General features: G+C 44.0%; 2 protein-coding genes across 3 annotated transcripts in view; one reads left to right on the forward strand and one right to left on the reverse strand.

The window, feature by feature from the left end:
• The window catches only part of Cep95 (centrosomal protein 95), a 30,271-nt gene extending 12,787 nt beyond the window's left edge, over positions 1 to 17,484 (reverse strand). The window contains exons 1-8 of the mRNA XM_021175478.3: positions 17,271 to 17,484; positions 15,787 to 15,915; positions 13,684 to 13,791; positions 9,517 to 9,627; positions 5,604 to 5,685; positions 4,379 to 4,494; positions 1,307 to 1,435; positions 225 to 418 (exon numbers count right to left, since the gene is read on the reverse strand). Of these exons, the coding sequence (XP_021031137.1) occupies positions 225 to 418; positions 1,307 to 1,435; positions 4,379 to 4,494; positions 5,604 to 5,685; positions 9,517 to 9,627; positions 13,684 to 13,791; positions 15,787 to 15,915; positions 17,271 to 17,289 (888 nt within the window). The 5' untranslated portion in view covers positions 17,290 to 17,484. The remainder of the gene's footprint in view (positions 1 to 224; positions 419 to 1,306; positions 1,436 to 4,378; positions 4,495 to 5,603; positions 5,686 to 9,516; positions 9,628 to 13,683; positions 13,792 to 15,786; positions 15,916 to 17,270) is intronic.
• Positions 17,485 to 17,486: 2 nt separating this feature from the next.
• Ddx5 (DEAD-box helicase 5) lies at positions 17,487 to 26,368 on the forward strand. 2 transcript variants are annotated; one of them, XM_085829459.1, is made up of 14 exons: positions 17,487 to 17,637; positions 18,200 to 18,387; positions 19,576 to 19,741; positions 20,095 to 20,191; positions 20,284 to 20,417; positions 20,513 to 20,578; positions 21,169 to 21,310; positions 21,405 to 21,565; positions 21,649 to 21,821; positions 22,187 to 22,297; positions 22,552 to 22,613; positions 22,696 to 22,755; positions 24,028 to 24,252; positions 24,463 to 26,368. In XM_085829459.1, the coding sequence occupies exons 2-14, from the start codon at positions 18,344 to 18,346 to the stop codon at positions 24,867 to 24,869; spliced, it is 1,848 nt and encodes a 615-aa protein (XP_085685585.1). In that variant the 5' UTR covers positions 17,487 to 17,637; positions 18,200 to 18,343; the 3' UTR covers positions 24,870 to 26,368. The 2 variants fall into 2 exon arrangements, with proteins under 2 accessions (XP_085685585.1, XP_085685584.1); XM_085829458.1 differs by lacking the exon at positions 17,487 to 17,637 and adding an exon at positions 17,936 to 17,954.

The following is a 26,368-nucleotide window of genomic DNA, read 5'->3' on the forward strand; positions in this document are numbered from 1 at the left end:
TCAGCTGGACTGTGTGTGCTCAGCATGGGGGTACAGTCAGCTGGACTGTGGGTGCTCAGCATGGGGGTACAGTCAGCTGGACTGTGGGTGCTCAGCATGGGGGTACAGTCAGCTGGACTGTGTGTGCTCAGCACATTTATTCAAGGCGCTAGGTTCAAACACCAGCAGCAAAAATAAGTAATATATGGGCTTCTAGCCAATTATAAGAAGACCTTTCCACTTACCACAGAAGGCGCCATGTGCTCTCCAGAAGTCGGCATAGACAAGTAGCGACTTGACCAGAGGTATTCTTTGCCTATGGGACATGGTGCTCTAGGCTCGGAAGGATGGTAGGGAGGGTGTAAAGGAATGGCGGCTCGGATCGGCTCGCCTAGTTTCCTGGCACTTGGAACCATGCTCATAGGAGGAGTTTCTGATGCTAAGAGAGATTACAGTGGGTTTTTACAATGGAATTCCTGAAAGCAAACAGTTTTACACACACACACACACACACACTACGGGAAAGATGGAGGCCAGGCCTCATGTGCAGACACTCTCTTCTACTGAGCTATAGCCCCAGGCCAGCAATGACCTTATAACTGGTTTTGTTTTTTAAAGAGGTTCTCACTCTATAAGATCAGTCACTATTCTAGAATTCACTCTATATACCAGGCTGTCCTCACACTTTGCACATCAATCCATCTGCCTCAGCTTTCCAAGTGCTGGGATTACCCCATCAGCCACTAGGCTCAGTTCAGGAGGTGTGGTGGTTTGAATATGCTTGGTTCAGAGAGTGGCACTATTTGGAGATATGGCCTTGTTGGATAGGTGTGGCCTTCTTTGAGTAACTATGTCACTGTGGGTGTGGGCTTTAAGACCCTTGTCCTAGCTCCCTGGAAGACAGTCTTCACCTAGCAGCCTTCAGATAAAAATGTAGAACTCTCAGCTCCTCCTGCACCATGCCTGCCTGGACACTGCTATGCTCCCACCTTGATGAAAATGGAGTGAACCTCTGAACCTCTAAGCCAGCCCCAGTTAAAGAAGAGCTGCCTTGGTCATGGAGTCTGTTCACAACAGTAAAACCCTAACTAAGACAGGAATGTATTTTTAATTTAATTAAAACAAAGCTCATGGGCTGGCAAGATGGTTCAGCAGGTGAGGTGCTTGCTGCCAATCCAGATGATCTGAATTCAACCCCCAGGACCTAGAGTAGGAGGAGACAGACGCCTGCCCTGTACCAGCGGCCCTCTGACCTACATGTGGGCACTGTAGCATGACACACGCTGCTGCAGGCAGCGTCAAGAACTCAGACCCCAGCGTAGCTCACCTGCCTCACAAGGTGGCCCATTCTGGGAAAGAAAATCCAATGGGCCAGGGTTCAACATTTCCTCTGGTGGCTCAATGCCTGGTGAAGCCGAGGCTTTTCTAGACCGTAAGTCCTTAGAATTTTGAGCACCTGAGAAAAAGAATATTAAGGCTGAAGTTTTAAACCATCGACAAAGTTTGTAAAATATATTAAAAGCTAATAGGAACAACATGTTCAACAATATACATGACAATATACATATTGTCCCAGCTGCTCAGGATACCATGACCTGTAACAACTGTGTAGGATATGTGCTCCAGTGCTGCATCGCCTTGCTGCAGGAGAGTGGGTACCAGTGCTGCAGGGATGCTGCTGCATGAAGCAGGCTGTGGCTAGTACCATTCCCTAAAACTTAGGGTTTGGGAGCGAAGCCTAAATTAGATGCCTGTGAAAAGTGTATGGCTGTTATCCGACATAGTCATCTAAACATAAGAGGAAGGTGCCCTTTTATCACGAGAAATTCAAACACTACACCCCAGCTTTCTCTTCGTTTTTATCCTTGGCCTTTTTAAGTTATGATTAAAATTTTAGTTTGAATTTTTTTTTTTTGCCCCGCCTCTTGAATTTTTTTCTTGACTGAATTGATTCTCTGGAGCTCTGTGTCTAATCTGAAAACAAGTAATAGGATGTATATTCCACATATAAGTGCTTAGAGCCGAAAGGATTTCCAACTTTGGAAATATGCTCATGCATAAAATGATCTTTGCTGGAGAGAGGAGCCGATCCATCCATGTTTCATGTAAGCCTTAACACAGTCTCAACGCTTCTTTTCCTTTTTCTTTAAAGATCTGTTTATTTTATATATGAGTACACTGTAGCTGAACAGATGTTGTGAGCCTTCATGTGGTTGTTGGGAATTGAATTTTTAGGACCTCTGCTCACTCTGGTCAGCCCTGCTCGCTCAGTCCCTGCTTGCTCTGGCCCAAAGATTTATTATTATATTATTATTTATTATTATTATATTCCAGCACTTCCTCTTGAGTGCTGGAATTAAAGGCATGCACCACATCTAACCAGTTTTTCTTTTTTCTTTTTAAGAGTTATTTATTTATTTTATGTATACGAGTACACTGTAGCTGTCTTCAGACACACCAGAAGAGGGCATCTCATCCCATTACAGATGGTTATGAGCCACCATGTAATTACTGGAAATTGAAGTCAAGGCCTCTGGAAGAGTAGTCAGTGCTCTTAACCATTAAGCAATCTCTCCAGCTCATTCTTTATTCTTGAGAATTTTATGTATGTATATGATGTCTTAGAGTTGCTATTGCTGTGATGAAACACTATAACCAAAAGCAACTTGGGGAGGAAAGGGTTATTTCACTCACCCTTCCATACATCAGCTCACTGTCCACAGCAGTAAAAACAAGAACCACAACAGGGGCTGTTACAGAGGCTATGAAGGAGTACCACTTCTTGGCTTGCTCAGCCTACTCTGTTATAGAACCCAGAACCACCAGCCCAGGCATGACTCCACCCACAATGGGCTGGGCCCTCACATATATATATATATATATATATATATATATATATATATATATATATATAATTATTGATATATATCAATAACTAAGAAAATGCCCTACAGGCTTGCCTACAGCCTGATCTTATGGAGGCATTTGCTCAACTGGGGTTCCCTCCTCTCCAATGACTTCAGCGTCCATCAAGTTGACATAAAACCAGCCATATAATATATAATATACAATAAAAAAATTACCATAGTAGCCCTGCACCTCCCTGTTTATATCTATCTTTGTGCATAGGATACCAGGGTGGCCATATGAAGCTCTGAGGGTAACTTGGTAGTTTCGTCCTTCCTGAGTGGGTCCTTGGATTAGAACTAGGGTGGTTGGGCTTGGTGGCAAGGTGCCTTTACTGGACGAGACATTTGGCTGACCCAGGCTGAAATTTTCCTCTTACAGCATGTCAGTACTCAAAGTTTCAGATTTTGCAGTTGTACATTTTTCATGGCATTTGATGTCACACAACCCATCCTAGACTCCCTGTCCACTGCCGCCTGGCTTTGTCTGCTGCTGGAAGGTACGACTTCCCTCCAATCAGAGTGTTAATGCTGACAGAGACTTCAGAAATGGCTTAGTCCAAGTGTCTCATTTCACAGTGATGAAATCACACTCAGAAAAGGGCCTTGTCCAAAGTCACAAAGCCAACAGTTATGGAATGAAGCCTCTTGATTCTTAGTTTATTGTACCTATTTCTACAAGAGCCTTTCATCGTTCCATCAAAAATCATCCTTATTGTGGCCTTGTATCTTGCCAGGTTTTGAGACTAAGATAAACCAGAGTTTTCCAGTCCATTTTACAGTCTGTCCTCACACAGGCTGAGCACTGTACTGTCAAGGTGCTCATTTCCCAGTGTGTCACCAGGACCCGGATGGGCAAGTGCCATCTGCCTACTTTTCTAGAGCTCAGAGGTTACCTAAGAGACTATAATTTTCCATGCAGTGTATGAATGCTGTTATAGAAATACAGAGAAGGCCACGGCACAGGACACTGCCTTACAATCTGACCCATGTGAGGAGGCTGGGCACTGGAATGTAAGCCTACCAGAAACAGGTGGGGCAATGTGCTGGCCGAAGAGTTCCAACTGAGAGCAAGGGTAGAACCGCATAGAAGAGCTGAATGAGGAGGACCCAATGGGTGCACATCGGGAGCCTGAGAGGCACCCTGTCTCTAAGCAATAGACTGTTGGACATGGGCCTGAAGCATACCTCCAGGAACACAAACTTGTCAGTGCATACCACCAACAAAGTGATTGAACTAGTTCAGAAAATCAAATACTCCACAGGTGTGAGCAAACTCAAGGCTGTATCAATAACTGTTCATCTAGTGTGCCTAATAGACTAGATGACAGCTCTGCATGCACTGGCCATATCTAGTGGACAATAGTGATAGTCTGGGGCTTCAATGTAGATGCTTAACTGAAGCTCTATCGTCTCAACCTTAAACTGTATGAGTCTACATTTTTGTGCTTGTGTGTTAAAAGACAATTGACATTTAAAATGTGTCTACTCACCATTACTTCTTTGGGAAAAGGTATGTGCAGTGTCTCCCAGCCTAATTATTTCACCTGTGGACTCAGCTTCGTCTTCATCCCAGGTGGGGCCCAAAGTGTCCGATGAGAAGGAACACCTGAAAAAGGGCTCACTTACTATGGCCTGGTCTGACTACAGACAGCTATTTCAAACAGGGGCTCACAGGTATTCAGGCTGCTTATTCCTAGGTGCATAAAGACTGGGGCTTTGGTGTAGCCCAGTTAATTCAGCACTTGCCTACCATGCTTAAAGTCTTTGGTTTATCCCAGCACAAAAAGAGGATGGAGTTGGGGGTGAAAGGAAGATTTCCTTTTGTCGTTTTTTCCATTTGGTTTTGACTGCTATATGCAAGGTGGAAACAGCTTCAAGGATTAAAAAAATCAGCAAACCTGGAGGCTGGAGAGATGGCTTAGAAGTGAGCACTGTCTGCTCTTCCAGAGGTCCTGAGTTCAATTCCCAGCAACCACATGGTGGCTCATAACCATCTATAATGATATCTGTTACCCTCTTCTGGCCTGCAGACTTACATGCAGGGAAAACATGATATACTTTACATAATAAAGAAATCTTTTTTAATAAGTACATACATATAGACAGACAGAGAGACATACAGCAAACCCTGGTGAGTCTAAAATAGGGAGAGAGTTGGTGGAGTACCAGTATCCATCCGTCCATCCTTTTGTTTCCCTTCCTTCCTCTTCCTTCCTTCCTTCCTTCAAGGTTTCTCTGTGTAGCCCTCCCTGTCCTGAAACTCACTTTTTTTGATCAGGCTGGCCTCAAAGTCAGAAATCCATCTATCTCTGCCTCCTGAGTATGTCTTTGATCTGTGAGTCCTAGGCTAGCCAAAGCTACATAGTGAGACCTTGACTCAAAAATTAAACAAAAAGACAGAGAGATGATAGATAGATAACAAAAAGAATTAAGTGTTGGTGTGTTACCACATGTCTTTAATCCCAACAGTTGGAAGGCAGAGGCAGGAGAATCAGGAACTCAAGGCAGCCAGGGGTACTCAGAACCATCTCAACAAAAGTCTAGAATGAAAAAAGTTGTGAAAGCAGAGATAGGAAAGAAAGGAAAGTCAAGGGCTCAGAAAGGCATAAATCATTCACATCAGCTTTTGGAGGGACCATTAGAGTATGCTGGGCTTAATCTCGCAGAGTGGGAAGCATAACTTGTCTGATGAAATTCACAGGCACTGCACACTACCTCCACTGCGACTCCTCGGCGCGTTCTAGGTCCTCCCCAGCTGCTTCTCCATGAGAGTCTTTAGAAAGCTGCTCAGTTTCACCTGTTTAAAAGACAAACATGAAGGCTAAGGTAAGACCCTGGCTGTCCTGAGCCAACATGGTAATGACATGAGCAAGCCAACCACCACCTGCCGTGAGTCCCTTGGAGAAGAAGAGACAAGTGGGCTCTCACAGCAGGGCAGGCAGGCGATCACAGCAAAGCTTCATCATTTCCCCGTGTTTGCACACTTTGGGGGGAGGGGCATACTTGTACAGGAGCTTGAGTGTCACAACCCAAGTGGAGGCCAGAGGACAACTTTGGGGAGTTATTTCTCTCCTTCTCTGTGGGTTCTGGGAATGGAATTCAGGTTATCAAGCTTATGAGGCAAATGCTTACCCACCAAGGCTCTTCCAGCCCTATCCAGCCCCACTGTTAAAGCTAGGCTCACTTACCGCTCCATCTGTAATGGATAGCAGAGTATAAGAAAGGGAGTCAGCACAAAAGCAAGCCTCTGCCAACAGACCTCAGGTTCCAAGCCTTAGGCTAGGAGACCACATCATGGCTTAGATAAAAAGCTCCATCTCTTACTATCCACTTTCACCAAGGTCAGGATGAATCCAGGAGACAGGAGGCCTCCGGTGACCAGATTTGCCCTGTACTCTGCATGTTCCTGTGTAAGCATTCACCCACTTCTGCCTGCCTGCACATCCCCAGACCTGCATTTCAGGACCATCTGTTGACACTCTTGTGTGCACTTGCTCTTCCCTAACTATTCCCATTTAACCTTGTTCGCAACCTTCAGAAAAGAATACAGGCTGAGAGTCGGTGTAATGGGGCAGGGCACACCTGTCATCATGGGCAGACCGAGGAAGGACTATCAGGAGCTGAAGGCCAGTGTTGGCTATTCAAGGCCCTGTCCCAAAGAATAAAGAACAAAAGCTTCGAGAACATGGACAATACAGCGAGGGGTAGAACCAGGTACTAACTCTGGAGTCTCATTCTCTCTTCAAAGCCTCATTCTTCAGTGGTAAACAATAAAGCTAGGACCCAGGTGGAAGCTCCCCCACAGGTCATGTAATTAATGACAATAGACATTTGCTTCCTATTGCTGTTAACTGGATCTCTGAAGAATATGATCAGCTCCAGGTAACAGTAACCAATAAATACACTTTAGATCTGTGTAAGCAAAACTCAAACCTTAGAAAACAATGTCTAGCCGGGCGTGGTGGTGCACGCCTTTAATTCCAGCACTCGGGAGGCAGAGGCAGGTGGATTTCTGAGTTCGAGGCCAGCCTGGTCTACAAAGTGAGTTCCAGGACAGCCAGGGCTATACAAAGAAACCCTATCTCGGAAAAAAAAAAAAAGGAAAAAAAAAAAAAAAAAAGAAAAGAAAAGAAAACAATGTCTAACTTAGGTGTTGTCACAACTGCACAACTCAACTCACTACAGACTTCCCCTGGGAATATTCTTGTTTCTATTATGTACTCACATGAAAATCCCAGTTCTGACCTGCTCCCTGCTCCATCCCTGCTCCAGTGAACTGAGTAAGAATAACCTCATAGGCTCATACAGGCGAATGCTTAGTCACCAGGGAGCAGTGCTATTTGAAAGGATTAGAAGGACAAAGAGATGTGGCCTTGTTAAGAAGTGTGTCACTGGAGGAGGGCTTTGAGGTTCAAAGGTCCATGGCAAGCCTAGAGTCTCTCTCTGCTTGTGGGTGAGGATGTAGGTCTCAGCTACTTCTCCAGCACCACTCCTGCCTGCTGCCATGATGATAATAGAATAAGCGCCTGAACCGCAAGCCAGCCCCTGGCTAGCTAAATGCTTCCTTTTGTAAGAGTGGCTGTGGCCCTGGTGTCTCTTCACAGCAAGAGAACCGTAATTAAGACAGTCCTCACTGCTCCCATCAGCTGGGTACCCAGGATCCCTACTCCCTGCCACAAACATTTGCCTCACACTCAGAGATCGCTGGCTGCTGCCTCCCAATGGTGGGTGCCACCATGCCTGGCTGCTCTTACCATTTAAATTAATCTCCATCTCTTTACTTAAAGAGTTTCTGCCTCTATGGCTCAGTGGTTAAGAACACTGACTGCTCTTCCGAAGGTCCTGAATTCAAATCCTAGCAACCACATGGTGGCTCACTACCATCCGTAATGAGATCTGACGCCCTCTTCTGGTGCATCTGAAGACAGCTACAGTGTACTTAGATATAATAATCAATAAATCTTAAAAAAAAGAAAAAAAGAGTTTCTGCCTCTTAACCTTGTTACTTTTAAAAAAGAAAAAAAAAAAAAAAGCCACAGTGGGTCAAGGTTCCTCCTGCCAAACCTGCCAACCTGAGTTTAGTCCCTGAGACCCACATGGTGGGAGGAGAGAACCCACTCTACATGCAGACTATAGTAAAGGTGCCCATATACATATGCACCTGTACTCGAAAGATAAGAAAGAATGTAATGAAAATAACTTTAAAAGCTACAGCACACCCGAATCCCTCCTGCTGGCCCTGAGTGGGTGAGTTCCACCTGCCATTCACTTTCTGCATCCTTCCCAACTCCTTTTACGTCTTCTTACGCACACTTCGAGCTGTCTCCCTGATTAAGTACAGGACTCTTTGAAACAGAAAACACGGCACACAGCTTTCAACTTCTCGAAGTATACAGAGTAGCATTTAGCAGGAATCCCTCAGAAATCCCTCAAACAGACATTTCCAGCACGCCACCCTTTTCCAGGCTCCTATACAGTTTCTTCAGCTTTTTAGCCACTGATATGAAGAGAGGCCCTCTAACCAGAAACTGGAAGACTGCCTCCAAGTGCCATCGCCTGAGCTCAGATCTCACAGGAACAGCAGCAGAATGCAGAAGGATGAATGGACCCAGGCATTTTGCTTTAATGTGTATTAGAATTCATGTTTATTACTATTTCTCCTAAAACTTCTGTTTAATTCTGCAATCCAAGAGTAGGTCATGTATTATTCTATCCATTGTCAACAGAATACTTTACTCTTAAATTGTTAAGCTACAGCTTCTTCTTGCAGGATGTGGTGTTAAAGGCCTGAATTCCCAGCACTACAGAGGCAGAGAGGCAGAGGCAGGTGGATCTCTGAGGCCAGCCTGCTCTACAGAGTGAGTTCCAGGAGAACCAGGGCTACACAGAGATACTCTGTCCCAATAGAGAAGAAAACAAAATTCAAGGTCATCCTTGGGCACAGTGAGCTCAAGATTAGGCTGCATGACATCAGACCCTGCTTCTCCAGCTCGCTCGCTCGCGCTCTCTCTCTCTCTCTCTCTCTCTCTCTCTCTCTCTCTCTCGTGCGCGCACACACACACACACACAGCTTCCTTTTCCATAACTACAAATAATGGTGCAAGGAGAATTTCAAGCACTTAAATGTCTTTAGGATTACTTCGTTAGGGTAAGTCCCTAGATACAGAATTTATCAAAAGTGAAAAAATGAATTTGAGTATAGCAGTAAATTTCTTCATTAAAGAAATTTCACTTGATAAGTCTGAACTGGGTTACTCGAAGAGTAATATTAAAAATATTCAGGCTGTCACAAAATGCCAATTTAGGTCAGAACCAATGATGTACCAGGTCTCTCTGCTGCTACCTCAGTAACATTCACACTTACGATGTGTGATAGCAGTTCTGACAGGAAATCCTGGAACAAGAGATTTCATGTAATAACAGGACAATAAATAATTCAGCTAGAAGCGTAACTTTGTTATTGATCAGTGGTAATTTAAGAGCCACATCCAAGTTAGCAAAGAGTATAATGGGAGTCTAGGATAGAGTTTCTAACCACTGAGAACAGAAAGAACTAGAACTTTATCCGTCCATGTACCAGCTGTCCTGGATTAGAGATTCTGAGCTGACTGTCCGTACTTAAACTTACTTTTGTTGGGAGACGATTCACTGATGTGTTCTGTCAGATAATCCAGCAATCCATCAAATATTTCTAGGAGATTCCTGATAGATTCATTATCCCCTTTCACTATGTTTTCTCCTGAATACAGAAGACACAGACTTTAAGACATTTCACGAAGAAACCAGAAAGTTTCATAAACTTTGACATGACTATATATGAGTGCTGTTTGGGAACACAGGTATAAACCAACCAAGGAAAAGCAATGATACGTTATCAAAAACATCTGTTTCCTGTTGTCTGCCTGTGTCTGAAGACACAAGGGGCTGGGGAGCCTGAACGTGGTACTTAATCACTCACTGGCACGGTCCTTTCCCGAGCAGCTGAGTAAGTGTTTTCAAGGAGCATCCTCTGGGAGATCTCCACCAGACAGGAAAGAGCAGGAACTCTACAGTAGCTAGCCGAGGAGTGGTAGGAGGAGGACTGAGGCACCTGCGTTTCTAGGCTGGCTGGGAAAAGTTACAGCAAGACAAAGCTAACAGCTTGCCGGCTGCTTCCATCAGGAGCCTCGGCTCACATCTATTTACTTTGTAAAGGTTGAACCATTTTATTCCTTCTTGAGACAGGATCCCAAGTATCCCAAACTGGTCTCAAACTTTCTACGCAGTAATGGATGACTGTAAATCCCTCCTCCTCCTCCTGCCTCCACCTCCCGAATGCTGGAATTACAGCTATGTTCAGCATACCTGGTTTAAGACGGCACTGGAGGAGAGCAAAGGCCTGCTTCCTGCATGTCAGACAAGCACTCTCCCCACTGATCTATAGCTCTCTGAAGTTAATCTTTAGAAAGGCTCTAGCGGGCTGGTGAGATGGCTCAGTGGGTAGGAGCACCTGACTGCTCTTCCGAAGGTCCAGAGTTCAAATCCCAGCAACCACATGGTGGCTCACAACCATCAGCAAATAGATCTGGCGCCCTCTTCTGGAATGTCTGAAGACAGCTACAGTGTACTTACATATAATAAATAAATAAATCTTTAAAAAAAAAAAAAAAAAAAACAGAACCCCGGAGCTCTTGTCTCTAGCTGCATATGTATCGAAAGATGGCCTAGTCGGTCATCACTGGAAAGAGAGGCCCATTGGACTTGCAAACTTTATATGCCCCAATATAGGGGAATGCCAGGGCCAAAAGAATGGGAATGGGTGGGTAGGGAAGTGGGGGGCGCTATGGGGGACTTTTGGGATAGCATTGGAAATGTAATTGAGGAAAATATGTAATAAAAATATTAAAAATTTTAAAAAAAAGAATATCAATAAATCAAATCTCACACATGGAGATTAAAAATAAAAAAAAAAGAAAGGCTCTAGCACAACACCTGGCCATAAGAGACCACAGATAAATGTGAAGTTGGAATGCTGAAGAGCAGTGGGCTAGTAAAACATGTAAGCTTGATGTGTTTAAAGTCATCTAAAATGGACTTTAATCAATATCTGGATGGAACTTACCTTCCTGTACTGTCTATCTTTGGAAAATTATGCCTATCATTCAAAAAAAAAAAAAAAGCAAAAGCAAAAGCAGACTTGAAATCTGGTTTCTGAGAATCCAGGCCATTTATTTTAACCAGGACATAAAACCAACCAAATCCAAAACTCTGATGTTTTCCTTTGCTGCTGGTAAAATCAGACAGAGTTTGACAGGCTTTTTAATTTTTAAAATAACACACCAGAAACCATGTTTTCGAGTGCTGTGTTTGTCTGGCTTAAAATATGTAATTGTGTCCCAAGGGCATACTCAGACTTCTCGGTTTCCAGGATGGGGAGCATAAGATGCCAACCCAGCAGCCGGATCGTCAGCAGAGTGCAGAGCTTTGTGGTGGGAGCAAGTACTTTAAAAGAGCCGTAAGCAGTTAAAAGCTGCTCTGCGGTCAGCCTGAAGAGGTAGGCGGACCTTCAGCTTTTCACTGCTGTGCTACCAGGGCAGCTCTATACTAAAAACCTTCACAAATAGGTGATTTTATAACCTTGCTCCAGGACGTTCAGAGAGCACATATACCAAGCCATTCACAGTAACCTGGACCTACAATCCCCACACTAAGGAGATGGGGATAGGAGGACTGCTAGGAGTCTGAGGCCAGCCTGGGCTAATCAGTCAGACCCAGCTCCAATTTGAGAACCTGGCTTTAAAAAAAAAAAAAAAAAGACAGAAAAGACTGGATGTAGTGACACACAGCTTTAATCTCAGCAGTAGGGAGGCAACTGAATCTCTGTGAGTTCTAGGCCAACCAAGACAACAAAATGACACACTGAAGACAAACAACCCAGCAACTGTCCTTGCTCAGACGATACAGTAGTTCCATGGCAAGAACAAGGAGCCTCCCTCCACATCCATTCCATCCAGTTGGTCAACGCCATTTAGTCCTGTAGAACTGAGTTAGAACACCACAGTGCAGGCTCCGGCTTGTTTATTAAGAGATGCAGCCTATAACCTATCTTAACATCCCACTCCTTGGCACAATGGTGCACTTCTTCAATCACAGCACTCAGGAGTCAAAGGCAGGTAGATCCCTGTAAATTTGAGGCCAGCTGGGTCTACACAGTGAGTTCCAGGACAGCCTGGGCTATGTAAAAAGACCCTGTCTCAAAAACATTAAAAAAAAAACGAAAGAACAGAAAAAGCACTTACCTCTTGTAATGAGTAAATCAACAGCATAAGCCTGCTTTGTGATTAAAATATACTCTGGCCAGGCGGTGGTGGCGCACACCTTTACTCCCAGCACTTGGGAGGCAGAGGCAGGCAGATTTCTGAGTTCAAGGACAGCCTGGTCTACAGAGTGAGTTCCAGGACACACACACACACACACACACACACACACACACACACACACTGGCATGTCTAAGATTCTCACTGTTCATTAGCTTGAACTCATTTATTAGAATTCTTAATTCTCGGTCTGGAACTATCAATACATGTGTCATGTTTTGTTTTGAATGAAGCATAGTATACCCTGTATTATTCTGGGAAAAGTTTAAGAAATCGTTTACATGAAATTGGATCTATGTTTGGGTGTGGGGTTAAGAGACTGAACCCAGGTCTCCTATATGCTAGGCAAGCATGTAGGGAAACAATTAAATTACATCCCTAGCTGTTTAAATGGATAACACGGTTCAACTTCAGAGACCTGGGGCTGGAGAGAGAGCTCAGTGGCTAAACTCACTGACTACTCTTCAGAGGACCTGGGTTCAATCCCAACACCCACATGGGAGCTCACAACTGTCTGTAACTGCAGTTCCAACGGGGACCTGGCACCCTCCACATGCTGGCAAAATGCCCATACGTATAAACTAAATCTCAAAAAGAAATGTTTTTTCAGTTTTAAAATTACTCAAGGACAATTCTTGTCCCTTTCAGAATCCATAAAAGTCTCATTTGATGCCACCAGAGTAGCATGGTTCTTGTGTCTCTCTGAATGCAGTCAGGAGCACACAGGTCCTCCTTCCACATCTGCTCTAACGCACTGTAGCATGTGCTGTGATCTAGCACCACAAAGACACGTTTTTCCTAATGAAGTATATACACTGGAGATTATTCTCTATAATGTGAAAATTATATATTATGAATATCCTCAGGCTGGAGAGGTGGCTGTACTGGATGCTCTTCCAGAGGACCCAGGTTCAATCCCCAGCACACACACGACAGCTCATAGCTGTCCACAATCCAGTCCCACAGGATCTGACACCCTCACGCAGACATGCATGCAGGCCAAACACCATGGCACATTTATAAATAAATAAATAAATTGTAATTTAATCAGCCCCTTACTGTGGACATTTGGGTATTTCTTTAGCTACAATATTCATTCATCATGATGCTTTAAAAGAAGCATGGTGGCACATACCTTTTGGGGGGCAGATTTTTTTGAGACAGTGTTTCTCTGTGTAGCATTCAGGCAGGTTATCTGAGTACTACATCAGCCTGGCCTACAGAGGGAGTTTCAGGACAGCCGGGAATACAGAGAAAAACCCTGACTCAAAACAAATAAAAACCAAGGAACACATACAACACATTTCTGACTCCATGTCAGGGCCCTCCCTCACCGTAGCTCAGTCTTAAAGTTTCCTGTTTGGACTTGGTTAAACAGCACCTCAGAGTCTAACATTTAATAAAATATGTCATTATCTGTTGGGTAAATATATACTAACCTGTTATGTGAGACAGGCTGACCTGAAGGTAATCCAAAGCGAGTGAATCAATTACCGCTTGGACATTGTGGGCCTCGTCTTCTTGATTCCTGGGAAGAACTATGAGGTCTGTGTGGCGGGAGGGAAAGTCACATTGTTTTAGATCTTTGAGGAGCCGAATTTTAAAATATAAGTACATATATTTATATTTGTCATAGTCTATGACTAAGCTTCTGAGTAAATTCTGCTATAAAAGCAACTCAAACGAACAAACAAAAAAGAACTTAAGAGCCGGGCGGTGGTGGCACACGCCTTTAATCCCAGCACTTGGGAGGCAGAGGCAGGCAGATTTCTGAGTTCGAGGCCAGCCTGGTCTACAGAGTGAGTTCCAGGACAGCCAGGGCTACACAGAGAAACCCTGTCTCAAAAAACCAAAAAAAAAAACCCCAAAAAACAAAAAGAACTTAAGGAGTAAGGAGGCTAAATACTATGCACTAGAGACTGTATTGATTGACTATTGATTGAAACTTGTTTTTCAACACTCTGTATATATTAGTGAAATACTTTTCACGCATGTATGAGTGTATTTTATGGAAGCACCATGAAAAGGAATAAAGAGATCCCTATATTTAAGGCAATAAGATGGTCTAATAATAAAAACAAGGCTGTCCATGATGACGCACATCTACAATCTCAGCACTGGAGGGGATGTGGTAGTATTATGAGTTTGCAACTACACTTGTCTATAAAACAAGACCTGTCTCAAGAACATAACAATCAAAAAGATATTTAATTCCCTAACTATGAGCCGCTTTCCTTGACAAAGTAAAGCAAAAACTTAAATCCCACATCAGCTAGACATGGCAGCACATGCCTTTAATTCCAGCATTCATTCGGAAGGCAAAGTCCAGCCTGGTCCACACAGCAAGTTCTAGGCCAACCGCGGCTACACAGTGACACTGTCAAGAGCAGCAAGCCACAGCAGGTGCTCAGGCAGGCCTCTTAAAGGCAGTAAGGTACAAGCATCTTCTGGGAATAGCTGGCATAAAAGCTAAAGCACACATGGAGAGATCTCAACAGCAAGCCAAGTGTCTCTCTGGTATTGAAGGTGGGCCCTAGAGCTGGGTGTAGTGGTGCATGCCTTTGCTCCTGGTGCTCGAGAGGCAGAGGCAGAGGCAGGTGGATCTCTGAGTTCAAGTAAAGTCTGTTCTACAGAGTGAGGCCCAGTACAGCCAGGGAGTGACAGTGAGAAATAGACTGTCTTAAAACAGTAACAACAACAAAAAGATGAACCCTGGACAGTTAAAACTATTATCAAGCTTCCACAACCCCAGGCCACACCCTTATTCTAGAAAACATGGAGGACACACTCATTCAAGTTAACGGTGGGGAGATGAAGATGGTACTCATTTTACAGTAATGCTTTCTCAGTTAGAGCCAAAGGAAGGAGCAGTAAGGAATCTAAGGACAAGGGGTCTGTGACATTTAACAGAGGACACATGCAACTCATCTGGCCCCTAAAAGAAAATAAGCAGGCACAGTAAGTCACATTTATTGGCTATTTTCATTTACTCAATCTGTGGACCAGGCTGGACCCCATCTCTGTGGAGACATCTACCTCCCTTCTGCCTCTCCAGTGCTGGGATTAAAAGCATGCACCACTACAGCATGAGTTAGCTATCTTCTCAGTAAATTAGGTTAACCAAATACAAACAGCATTTTTTTTTTCCCTTTTAGAAACAAGGACTATATAACTTTAGAATTCACTATGTAGACCAGCCTAGCCAACACACTTCACTATAATGTTAATTCTTATCTATAAGTAAAGATCCAATAAATTTCCAAGACCTATTCAAATTTAGAATCTTGAAGGTAGTTACAGAAATAATGTTTTTAAAGGCATGAATGAACTATATGAGTTTGAGTCAAATGGGGATTAATTCAAATAAACGCCAAACTATTTACTCATGGCTATTATTATGGGTGAGGTCCACACTGTACTCATTAAAGCAACTTGCGCTATATTTGGATAGAGATAAGATGTTGAAAGGGAAACAAAATTCTATGCCAAAGGAAACCTGTGACCTAAGACATAAAATTATTCTCACTTTTCAGTACCCTTACCTGGTACCTTTTCTCCCAAAATGGATTGATAAAGGGCAATAAAAACATGAGCATCACAGTCTTGAAGTTCGTGTATCCTCAGGTGTATGTGACATTTAGAAAGGAGGTTATTGGCAATTGTTACCCATTCTGTTGGGGAAGAAGTGGGGTGGGGGGAGGGGGAATCAGTCTTCAATAGCAATAGAGAAAGTCATATATATGTACATTTAAAAATCACTGCTGCACAAGAATATACATTGAAAACTGTAGAAGATAAGGACTCTGTTATGAAATTTCAAAGACTCAACCAGGCAAGTTCTCAAAAGTATTTAAGATGATTTCCAGTGCTAGCTAGCTTCTTTGAAGTCAAAACTGCTGCTCCAACCCCAGTCTTGTTCTTGTAACCTCAAATCCTATTTACCAGTATTTTTATACTCACATGGGTGTTTTTAGTTACAATAAATTTATAGGTAACCAGGAATGTCATAAGTCAGCTGTAAATGATAATCTAAAAGTTGCTACAAACTAACGGAGGTGGCTCAGAATTCCCAATAGTTTTAGACATGTTTTTACCCAATTATCTTGTGTAAGTTAAGATCTCTCGGGTACCCAAATAAGGGATTAATTTAGGCTGTTAGGAACTTGAATAATGACAACACCGACACTAATGCATTTGTTAGTTTTCCTTTTATTATATTTGATGTATACGAAGGTAAAAACGAAAAAAAAAAAAAACCCAAATCGCTAAGTTCTAAATTAGCACATTGTTTTCCAAAAACAGCTCTTGCCCTTCCCTAGATAGTGCAGGACTAAGGTTAAGGACTTCAGCAATAATTCCAAAACTTGAAACCCCTGAATCTTGAAATGACTGGAACTGGCCACATTTCCAGTATTGACACACGCTCTGGAGACAATAGTCTGAATATGTCATGCCCATTATGCCCTCCTCCCGATGCCCATGTCGCACAGCTGACCAAGCCATGACAACCATTTTGTATGCTGTCTTGGAAAAAGCGGAAAGCGTCCTAGACAACCGAATGAATTGGCTTTTCAAAGGCAGTACTAGACAAAGCCAGTTACTCTTGAGGGCATCAAAAGAACTTATGAGTGCTATGCCTCAAAAAGGAAAAAAAAAATCAATATAAAGATAAGTTCTGCCTTAGTCCAAACAAAGCAAGGGAAAGAGAGACAGTCTGTGGCTAGATACCCTACAAAAATTCGGATCCAAGAAAGGATCTTGACTGCTCTATATAGACAGGATGCGGGTGTCCCAGGCTCGACAAAGAGTTCCTATCTCACCCCAAGTCTCAGTTCCACGCCTGGAAACCGCAAGAGGTCTCGAGGCTGAGACCCTAAATTCAGAGACCCCACCCCCACCCCCTGCGACTGCAACTAGTGTCCGACAGTCCCGAGCCTCCTCAGCAGCGCAGACGCGGTTCAGATTCAGCCGGAGGCCTGCGGAATGCTGCAGTACAAAAACACCAGGGCTCCAGGCCGAGACTCACCAGCCTCTGAGCTGGCCATACTGCCAGGAGAGGTCGCGGCCGGACTCCAAGACGAGAGCGCGGGCGACGGTGTCCCGGAAGGGTCGAACTCGGTCGAGCCGACGGGAGGAGGAGGAGGGGGGCAGACACTGCGAGCAGGGAAGGAGGGGTGGAAGAGGGAGGGACGTTAAAACGGCTTCTCGACGCTGATTGGTCAGCAGAGGAGCACTTCCTTTCGCAGCACGCGCTGAGGCGGCAGTTTGCGGGCTCCAGATACCATTCCCCGCGGTCAAGATCCCGCTTACGGGTTCTCAGATCGGCGGGCAGGGCAGCCAGGTCACCCAGCAGCCCGGCCGATCTCCCCGGGGGCGTTGGAGCCGCGCTTCCGGTGAGTTGGTAGTCTGGTGTTCCTCCGCCCAGAGACCAAGCGAGGAAGTAGTGCGATCCGCCTTGCCCTGAGTCCAATCACGTGGCGAGGCCAAGCTCCGCCTCCCCGGTCTCCTTTGGTTATGGGCGTGGGGGGAGTCTGTGGAGACGTAAACATCTTCAAGTAGAGACGGTGGAATGGCCGGCGCTGGCCATTTTAAGGACCGTCTGGCCACGGGGAAGCAGCTTGTCTGAGGTGTAGCGAGACGAGAGATGGCGGTGTCGCCAAAAGGGCGTCGGGGCGAGGCATTCTAGTGGTGTCACCCAGTCGTGAAGCGAGTAATAAACGGGCGCCGAGGAGGGAGCGCCCGCCCGCAGGGGGGGGGGGGGAGGGGCGAGAACATGGCGGATTCCGGAACCCGGGCGGGCGGGCGTTGAGGGCCTCCGAGCCAGGGGGGCGGGGTGATTAGGTCATAGAGCGGCTCCCAGCGTGCTTTGCGGCGAGGAGGCGGTCCAGACTATAAAAGCGGCTGCGGGGACGCAGCCGGCACCTCATTCATTTCCATCGGTCCTCGCCCTCGCAGCTCCGGCCCTCGACACCACCGGCCCCCTCCGCTGGTGACGCCCCCGCAGAGGCTTCGCCGTCGCCGAGGCCTTCTCTCCGCGACCCGTCGCCGCCGGATTCTACTTTCACTGGGTTCCGCCCGCACACCGCCACCATTGACGCCATGTCGAGTTATTCTAGTGACCGAGACCGCGGCCGGGATCGAGGGTGAGTGTGACAAGAGACCTGTCAGGCCGGGTGGGGGATGGGGGAGCGGCGCGGCCGAAGCTCGCCTTCCCAACCGAACCTTAGATATTTTTTTTCCCTTCCTGAAAGGAGGCCTGGCTTTTGTCACACATCCGGTTAAAAGCCGTTAAAGGCTACGCTCCGGGTAATGGCGTTCAACCTTGGTTTTGTTTTGTTTTTTTTTGTTCGGGAGGATCGGGACCCGGGGCGAGCCCGGCGGCCCCGCGGCTGTTGTGGGAAACCCGGAGGAGTGTTTTCGGTCGGGAAGCGCCGCGCCTTTGAGGCAGCTCCCGGCGTCGTTTGCGCAATCTTTCGTTGGGTTGTTTTTTGAGGGGGGCCCCTCTTCCGGTATCCCCGGGGGAAAGAAGGGGCGCTTTCGAGGCCCCCTGTGCCCCGTTCGGTGGCCTACGCCGGCCGATTCGGCCATGTGGCGGAGCCGCAGCCACAAAATGCCGGCCTCGGACATGGCGGCGGCGCCTTTGTTACCCCGCCCGGCGGAGGAGTTCAAAATGGCAGCGGCGAGAAAATGTGGCGCAGAGAGAAATGCGAGACAAAGAAGGAAGCGCCGCCCCAGCGGGAACGCCGCCCGGGCCGGGACTCCTCCCCCGGTTGCTTTCGGCTCCTCCTCTTTTTCTCCCTCGCGTTACATAATTTTGTTACCTTGGTTTGCAGCCGTTCGCGGCGTTTCCCTAGACGCGGCTCGCTGGCGCCTGTTCCCCTTTCTACCCTGTCCGCCGTGCTATCCTCGTTCAGCTGTTCACATTGCCTTTGCGGCCCCGTTATTTAAGATTAGGTCCTTTGATGAAAACAGGGGCAAAAATAACCTTACTAAGCTCCTCCCTTGCCCAGCTCCTAGACGCTAATTCTCTAAGCTCTGTGGGGAGAGAAGATGGAGGCTCTAACTGTTGTCCTTGTAATCTGGTTAGATGTTTGGGCTGTTTGCCACCTGATAAATCCACTATGTTTATTTGGCCTCCGTAGAGTGTGCTTGGGACTTCAGAAAAGAAACGCTGCCAGTTGTGGCTGTCCTTAGAATGACAGTTGGGAAGAATTCCAGAAGCACACTTTGGCTCTATCAAAAGGCAGCAAATGAAATGTGAGGGCAAACCTGTTCTTGTAGAATCTTTCACAATGTGCCCAACTTTTTTTTTTTTTTTTTTTTTTTGGTAGGTTTGGTGCACCTCGATTTGGAGGGAGTAGAACAGGACCCCTCTCTGGAAAGAAGTTTGGAAATCCTGGGGAGAAACTAGTTAAAAAGAAGTGGAATCTTGATGAGCTGCCCAAATTTGAGAAGAATTTTTATCAAGAACACCCTGATTTGGCAAGGCGCACCGCAGTGAGTTTTTAAATGTGGCTTCTTCATGCTATAACTCTAGTCAATTAGTTGGAAATGTAATAGGTGCCTTGCAAATGGAAAGTTGCTTGCGGTAGACTTCTGTAATTTTTCTTGTGATATATTGTGCCCTATTTTAATCCTGTCACCGGGGAAACAGGTTTAGCAGCCTATTTGTGCTTCATAGAGACTCATTTCTTTTTTTCATTTAAATAAGTATTATGAATTATTAATTTTTATTGCCAAGTAGAGTTCTCGTTTATGGGTCCAGATTTTTAGAAATAAGTATGTTTAAAAGTTTATTGAGCTATAGGGAACATGGCGGAAGTCTGAGACTGAGATCATTTGTTTTTCAGCAAGAGGTTGATACATACAGAAGAAGCAAGGAAATTACAGTTAGAGGTCACAACTGTCCAAAACCGGTTCTGAATTTTTATGAAGCAAACTTTCCTGGTAAGGACTAACTTTCACCTTTATCCTTTCATCATCCTCCCCCCCCCCCTTTGCCTATACATTTGTTGTTAAAATGGCATTGTTGGTTGCAGCGAATGTCATGGATGTGATTGCAAGGCAGAACTTCACTGAACCCACTGCTATTCAAGCTCAGGGCTGGCCAGTTGCTCTCAGTGGATTGGATATGGTTGGAGTAGCTCAGACTGGATCTGGGAAGACACTATCTGTAAGTCTAGGAAAACTTGATAAATTGTGGCAGAGGTGACCTGTAGATATATAACTATTTTAATCTAATTTCTACTATTTTTTACCCTTCAATAGTATTTGCTGCCTGCCATTGTACACATAAACCACCAGCCATTCCTAGAGAGAGGTGATGGGCCTATTGTAAGTATTATCTTAAGTTTCCCACCATATTTGCTAAAACTCCTTTGACTTTTATATAGGGAATATAGGGTTGCCAGTATAAACTAGCCATTTAAAATTAGTATCCAGCCTGGGCGTGGTGGCGCACACCTTTAATCCCAGCACTCAGAGGCAGAGGCAGGTAGATTTCTGAGTTCAAGGCCATCCTGGTCTACAAAGTAAGTTCCAGGACAGCCAGGGCTACACAGAGAAACCCTGTCTCGGAACAAACAAACAAACACTAATTAGTATCTGAAGACAGTAAGTTGGATCGGCCAATAATAGATACTTGTCATGAGCCTGATCAACTGTCACAAGGAGAGACCAACTTGCAAAAGTTGCCCTCTGGTTTCTCCATGTGCCTTCCACACACAAAAACTTTATCCTGAGCATAGTGGCCGGGAGGTAGAGACTGGAGAGTTCAGGAGTGGTGGCCAATTTAAATGACAGGAGACACTGTCTCAAAAAAAGTCTTAGAATGAATTCTAATTCCCAACACACAAAGACATGGGGTCTTAGTAAACTGGTTTATACTAAACACTTTTTTTTTTTTTTTTTTTTTTCAAACTTAGTGCTTGGTGCTGGCACCAACTCGAGAACTGGCCCAGCAGGTGCAGCAAGTGGCTGCTGAATATTGTAGAGCTTGTCGCTTGAAGTCTACTTGCATCTACGGTGGTGCTCCCAAAGGACCACAGATTCGTGATTTGGAAAGAGGTATGTGACCATAAAAGGGGATCTTTGTCACTGATGGAGATGAAGGGTTTGTGTATTATAGTTAAAACATCTACTTGTTTTTATTTAATTAAAGGTGTGGAAATTTGTATTGCAACACCTGGAAGACTGATTGACTTTTTAGAGTGTGGGAAAACCAATCTGAGAAGAACAACTTACCTTGTCCTTGATGAAGCTGATAGGATGCTTGATATGGGATTTGAACCCCAGATAAGGAAAATTGTGGATCAAATAAGAGTACGTATCCTTATGTTATCATAAAAATCAGTTCTAGGAATGCTCTTAAGGTTGAAATCTAACTTATTTCCTTAAATCTTCAGCCTGATAGGCAAACACTAATGTGGAGTGCAACTTGGCCAAAAGAAGTAAGACAACTTGCTGAGGATTTCCTGAAAGACTATATTCATATCAATATTGGTGCGCTGGAACTGAGTGCAAACCATAACATTCTTCAGATTGTGGATGTATGTCATGATGTCGAAAAGGATGAAAAGTGAGTTTACATTTTAACAGATTGAGGAAAATCTTGCTTATATAAGAGTAGTCAGTTTTGAAAATTGTCTCAAATTGTGCTATATGTTCTTATAAAAATCCATTAGTTGGTGATATGGCTTGGTGTGATATGAAGAACTTGCTTGGCTTGCATGAGGAAAACACTCATAGTTTTTTAACCTAGTCACTACACAAGCGTGCATAAAGTGATACACCTGAAAATCTGTATGTGTGGTGGCTTAGTGGGTTTGACATTTTGACTTATATTGATACGTGGTCAATGGATTCACTAAGCAAAAAGTCAGGGTTGTGTTTGGTTTGGTTTTTATATCCTTTTAAAAACCGTGAGTTTTTCTTCATCTTTAGGCTTATTCGTCTGATGGAAGAAATCATGAGTGAGAAGGAGAATAAAACCATTGTTTTTGTTGAAACCAAAAGAAGATGTGATGAACTTACCAGAAAAATGAGGAGAGATGGGTATGTGGTTTCCTGAATCAAAGCCGACTTTAAAAAGTACTTTTGATTTGGAGCTGGTGTTTTTTGGGAATCATGTGCTGTGATATAGGGGTAATTGTATGGATTCGTTCCAGTGACTTGTAGTAGGCTCTGGGTTGCAGTGCTTAGTGGGAAAACACTTGGCCAAGATGAAGCACAGTGGGAATAAATATTGGTAGAGACTTGACAAGAGTTTTAAGTTGGGTATACTACTGATAATTTAATTCTTGACATAGGTGGCCTGCCATGGGCATCCATGGTGACAAGAGTCAGCAGGAACGTGACTGGGTTCTAAATGGTATGTATTTCAAATAAGATTAGTTTGTAGCTTGATAACATCATTTGCTTGCATTAATGATTATTCACGGTTGTCTTTATAGAATTCAAACATGGAAAAGCTCCTATTCTGATTGCTACCGATGTGGCCTCCAGAGGGCTAGGTTAGTACAAACTCGAATTCATGGCTTGGTTTCCCAGAAGATCTCCATGTAGTTTTTTTTAAAGAAAGTTTATTGCTTTCTTTAACCTCTGCATTTTTTCTAAGTTTTTTTCACATAAAGGTGCAGTCTTTGTGGCAAGGCCTAGGCATGACAATCGGAGGACTCGAGGGGGATGGAGGACTAGTGATCGGCTGGCTGCTTCCAGTCGATTAGAGAGGTGAAAAGCTGAAAGTGTGCCAGTAATCTTCAAAGGGCAGAACATACCATCTCTGCCCCATAAACTGTTCTCTCCGGGGGAAAAAAATGGAAGTTACCTCACAGTTCACTGCCGTGGTATTTCATCTGTCCCATGCTTTGCATGATTGCCATGGTACAGCATTGTTTCAAACTGTTCACTGTGATCTGTGGGTCTTTGAGTTTCAGTGAGTTTGCTGAAATGTCGAAGAAATATTTCCAAACTTCAATGTTCAATGAAATTTTTGTTCAAGTTTGAAATGGAGAGAGCAGCTTTAAAAGGTACTAAGCCTTTTACAAATTGGTGAGTACTGGCACATGAGACCTAGAGCAGGACCAACTTCTCACACATAGTCAGTGGGAAAAGAAAGTGCCTTGAAAGTTCCTCCCTCACCTACACAGTAGTCGTCATGTCGAGACCTGCCAGAGAGAGACACATTCTCAAGTGAATCCTGGCTTCTTGGAAGCGCTTGCCTAGACGAGACACAGTGCATTAAAACAACTTTTGGGGGACAGGTATGTTTTTCTTGCAGCTGCAGTTGTAAGGTCTTGGCAAGACAAGCAGTGTGGCCAGAATTTTGAACTTCTGATGAGTGTAATGCAAAGGACCTTTACATTTTTGTTTAAAGGTCCTCAAAAATGAGCACATGAAGAGATTGCTGAGAAACTTTTAATTGGCCCTACTGCGCAGAAGCATTCAGATGTCACTTGATGATCTGTAAGGGGACTGTCAATTTGGGAATGTGCTAAGGAGAACACACATTCCCTTGATAGGCTGTCAGTGGGTGGGTGTTAAGACAGCTGACATGTGCAAATTTTTTTGTTGTTTTTTTGGGTGTTTTTTTTTTTTCCCCTACCCTGTCCTTTTTTCCTACCTCAATGGTGTTCCTACAGGAAATGGATAACCATTTTAACTGTATTTTTTTCAGCCCGTACCTTCTTGGGAATACAATTGTCTAACTTTTTATTTTTGGTCTGGCTGTTGTGGTGTGCAAAACTCCGTACATTGCTATTTTGCCACACTGCAACACCTTACAGATGTGGAAGATGTGAAATTTGTCATCAATTATGACTACCCTAACTCCTCAGAGGATTATATTCATCGAATTGGAAGAACTGCTCGCAGTACCAAAACAGGCACAGCATACACTTTCTTTACACCTAATAACATAAAGCAAGTGAGCGACCTTATCTCTGTGCTTCGGGAAGCTAATCAAGCAATTAATCCCAAGTTGCTTCAGTTGGTCGAAGACAGAGGTTCAGGTAAGGATCTTTGTAAGAGATGTTTCTGGTAGGTGGCAGTTACCTCTTGTCTACGAAGTGGGATCGGAGGAATGAGTACTTTTTATTTTGAAACCTAAAGAATCTAAAAGCACTTAAGACCCAACATAAATAGAGCTACCTAACTCTCCTATCTTACCACACTTATGCCACAGGTAAAAATTGATCAATTTCCACTTACTTTCTTGACAGGTCGTTCCAGGGGTAGAGGAGGCATGAAGGATGATCGTCGTGACAGATACTCTGCAGGCAAAAGGGGTGGATTTAATACCTTTAGAGACAGGGAAAACTATGACAGAGGCTACTCTAATCTGCTTAAGAGAGATTTTGGGGCTAAAACTCAGAATGGTGTTTACAGTGCTGCAAATTACACCAATGGGAGCTTTGGAAGTAATTTTGTATCTGCTGGCATACAGACCAGTTTTAGGACTGGTAATCCGACAGGGACTTACCAGAACGGTTATGATAGCACTCAGCAATATGGAAGTAATGTTGCAAATATGCACAATGGTATGAACCAACAGGCATATGCATATCCTGCTACCGCAGCTGCTGCGCCTATGATTGGCTATCCCATGCCAACAGGGTATTCTCAATAAGACTTTAGAAGTATATGTAAATGTCTGTTTTTCATAATTGCTCTTTATATTGTGTGTTATCAGACAAGATAGTTATTTAAGAAACATGGGAAATGCAGAAATGACTGCAGTGCAGCAGTAATTATGGTGCACTTTTTTCGCTATTTAAGTTGGATATTTCTCTACATTCCTGAAACAATTTTTAGGTTTTTTTTGTACTAGAAAATGCAGGCAGTGTTTTCACAAAAGTAACTGTACAGTGATTTCAAATACAATAAATGAAGGCAATGCATGGCCTTCCAATAAAAGATATTTGAAGACTGAATTAAGTGAAATTGTACTTTATTTTACATATATAATGTCATGTACAACTTGGCTTAGATAGTATGTTTTTGGGGGGATTTTTGTTTTGGTGTTTATTTTTACACAAGTAAAGTTGACTGCTTCCCATTCCTGGATTTAGGAGAGGAACTCAGAAGGCCCTTAGGATGATCTGTTCGTATGGGAAGAAGTTCGAGACAATGGATTTTATAATTCCAGATTTATTGCATAAAAGCTTTGTCATTTTTCAGTATCAGGGAAGTAAGTCATTTAATAGCCTATTTTCCTTAAGAGTGAACTACAGGACAGGAACTATATAAATACATGGTGATTTCTTTTGCAAAACAGTTTTAAGTGATGACATTTTTGCTTTATCAAAATTTTATTCCATCTCTTGGTTTTGTTGTCAACTGCCGAAATGTGCAGAGCTGAAAGGCTGTTAGCCCAAGAGCACTGTGTCTTTAGTGCAGGTTACCTTGTAGGTTCCTAGTCCTCGAAGACTTGCCCGAGTGCTTATAGCCACACCTGGAAGTCAGGAATGTCTCCACATTATTTCAGGGGATTTTAGGGGTCTTGTAGGCTAGTCACAAGGAAGACATCATAACCAAAAGCACAGTAAATAAAGTTTTCGGGTTAGGTTCAACATGGGCTTAACAGCTAGAAGGATTGGGGGGGTGGGGGGGAGCTTTAGATTTAAGTAGGATCACCAGCAAACAGCTTTGTTTCAGAATGGCTATAAGTAGGTCTAAATGTCTTCCCAAAAAATTGGTGTGTTTTTTGCCCAGGACAAAAGTCTTAAAGGAAGTTATTTAACTTTTTGTTTTTAAAATGGGCTTATTGTTAATGCCTTATTTATAAAATGTTAAAACAAATTAGAATGTGCTGGGGGTGGGAGCTGGGTGTGTTTTCCAGGGCTGATAACATTGAAAACTGATTCATCCTCTAGTCCTGAGTGGTTTTCAATGGCATGGCTAGTCAGATTCATGATTTTTAAGTATAGGTGTAGATTGGAGCATTTATTACATATTTTACTGTTCAATGTCTTAATGTGGACCTTTTATTTTGTAAATAATTATGGAAATGATTGTGGGGCTTGGAAAAAATTACCTTTGAAGTTTTAAAAGACAGTCCACTTTTTAGCATGTGTGTTGTGTCCAGCCTGTGGTTGTCTTAACTAATAAATGTGATTTTTCTCCCCA

The sequence above is a fragment of the Mus caroli genome, unplaced genomic scaffold (assembly GCF_978045245.1).
Source record: "Mus caroli unplaced genomic scaffold, Mus_caroli_1 scaffold_13, whole genome shotgun sequence".
NCBI lineage: Eukaryota > Metazoa > Chordata > Mammalia > Rodentia > Muridae > Mus > Mus caroli.

Coding starts and splice junctions, on each gene's coding strand:
- Ddx5 (XM_085829459.1), top strand. CDS start 18,344: ATGTCGAGTTATTCTAGTGACCGAGACCGCGGCCGGGATCGAGG. Junction 19,742..20,094: donor ATTTGGCAAGGCGCACCGCA/GTGAGTTTTTAA, acceptor TTTGTTTTTCAG/CAAGAGGTTGATACATACAG. Junction 21,822..22,186: donor GATGTCGAAAAGGATGAAAA/GTGAGTTTACAT, acceptor CTTCATCTTTAG/GCTTATTCGTCTGATGGAAG.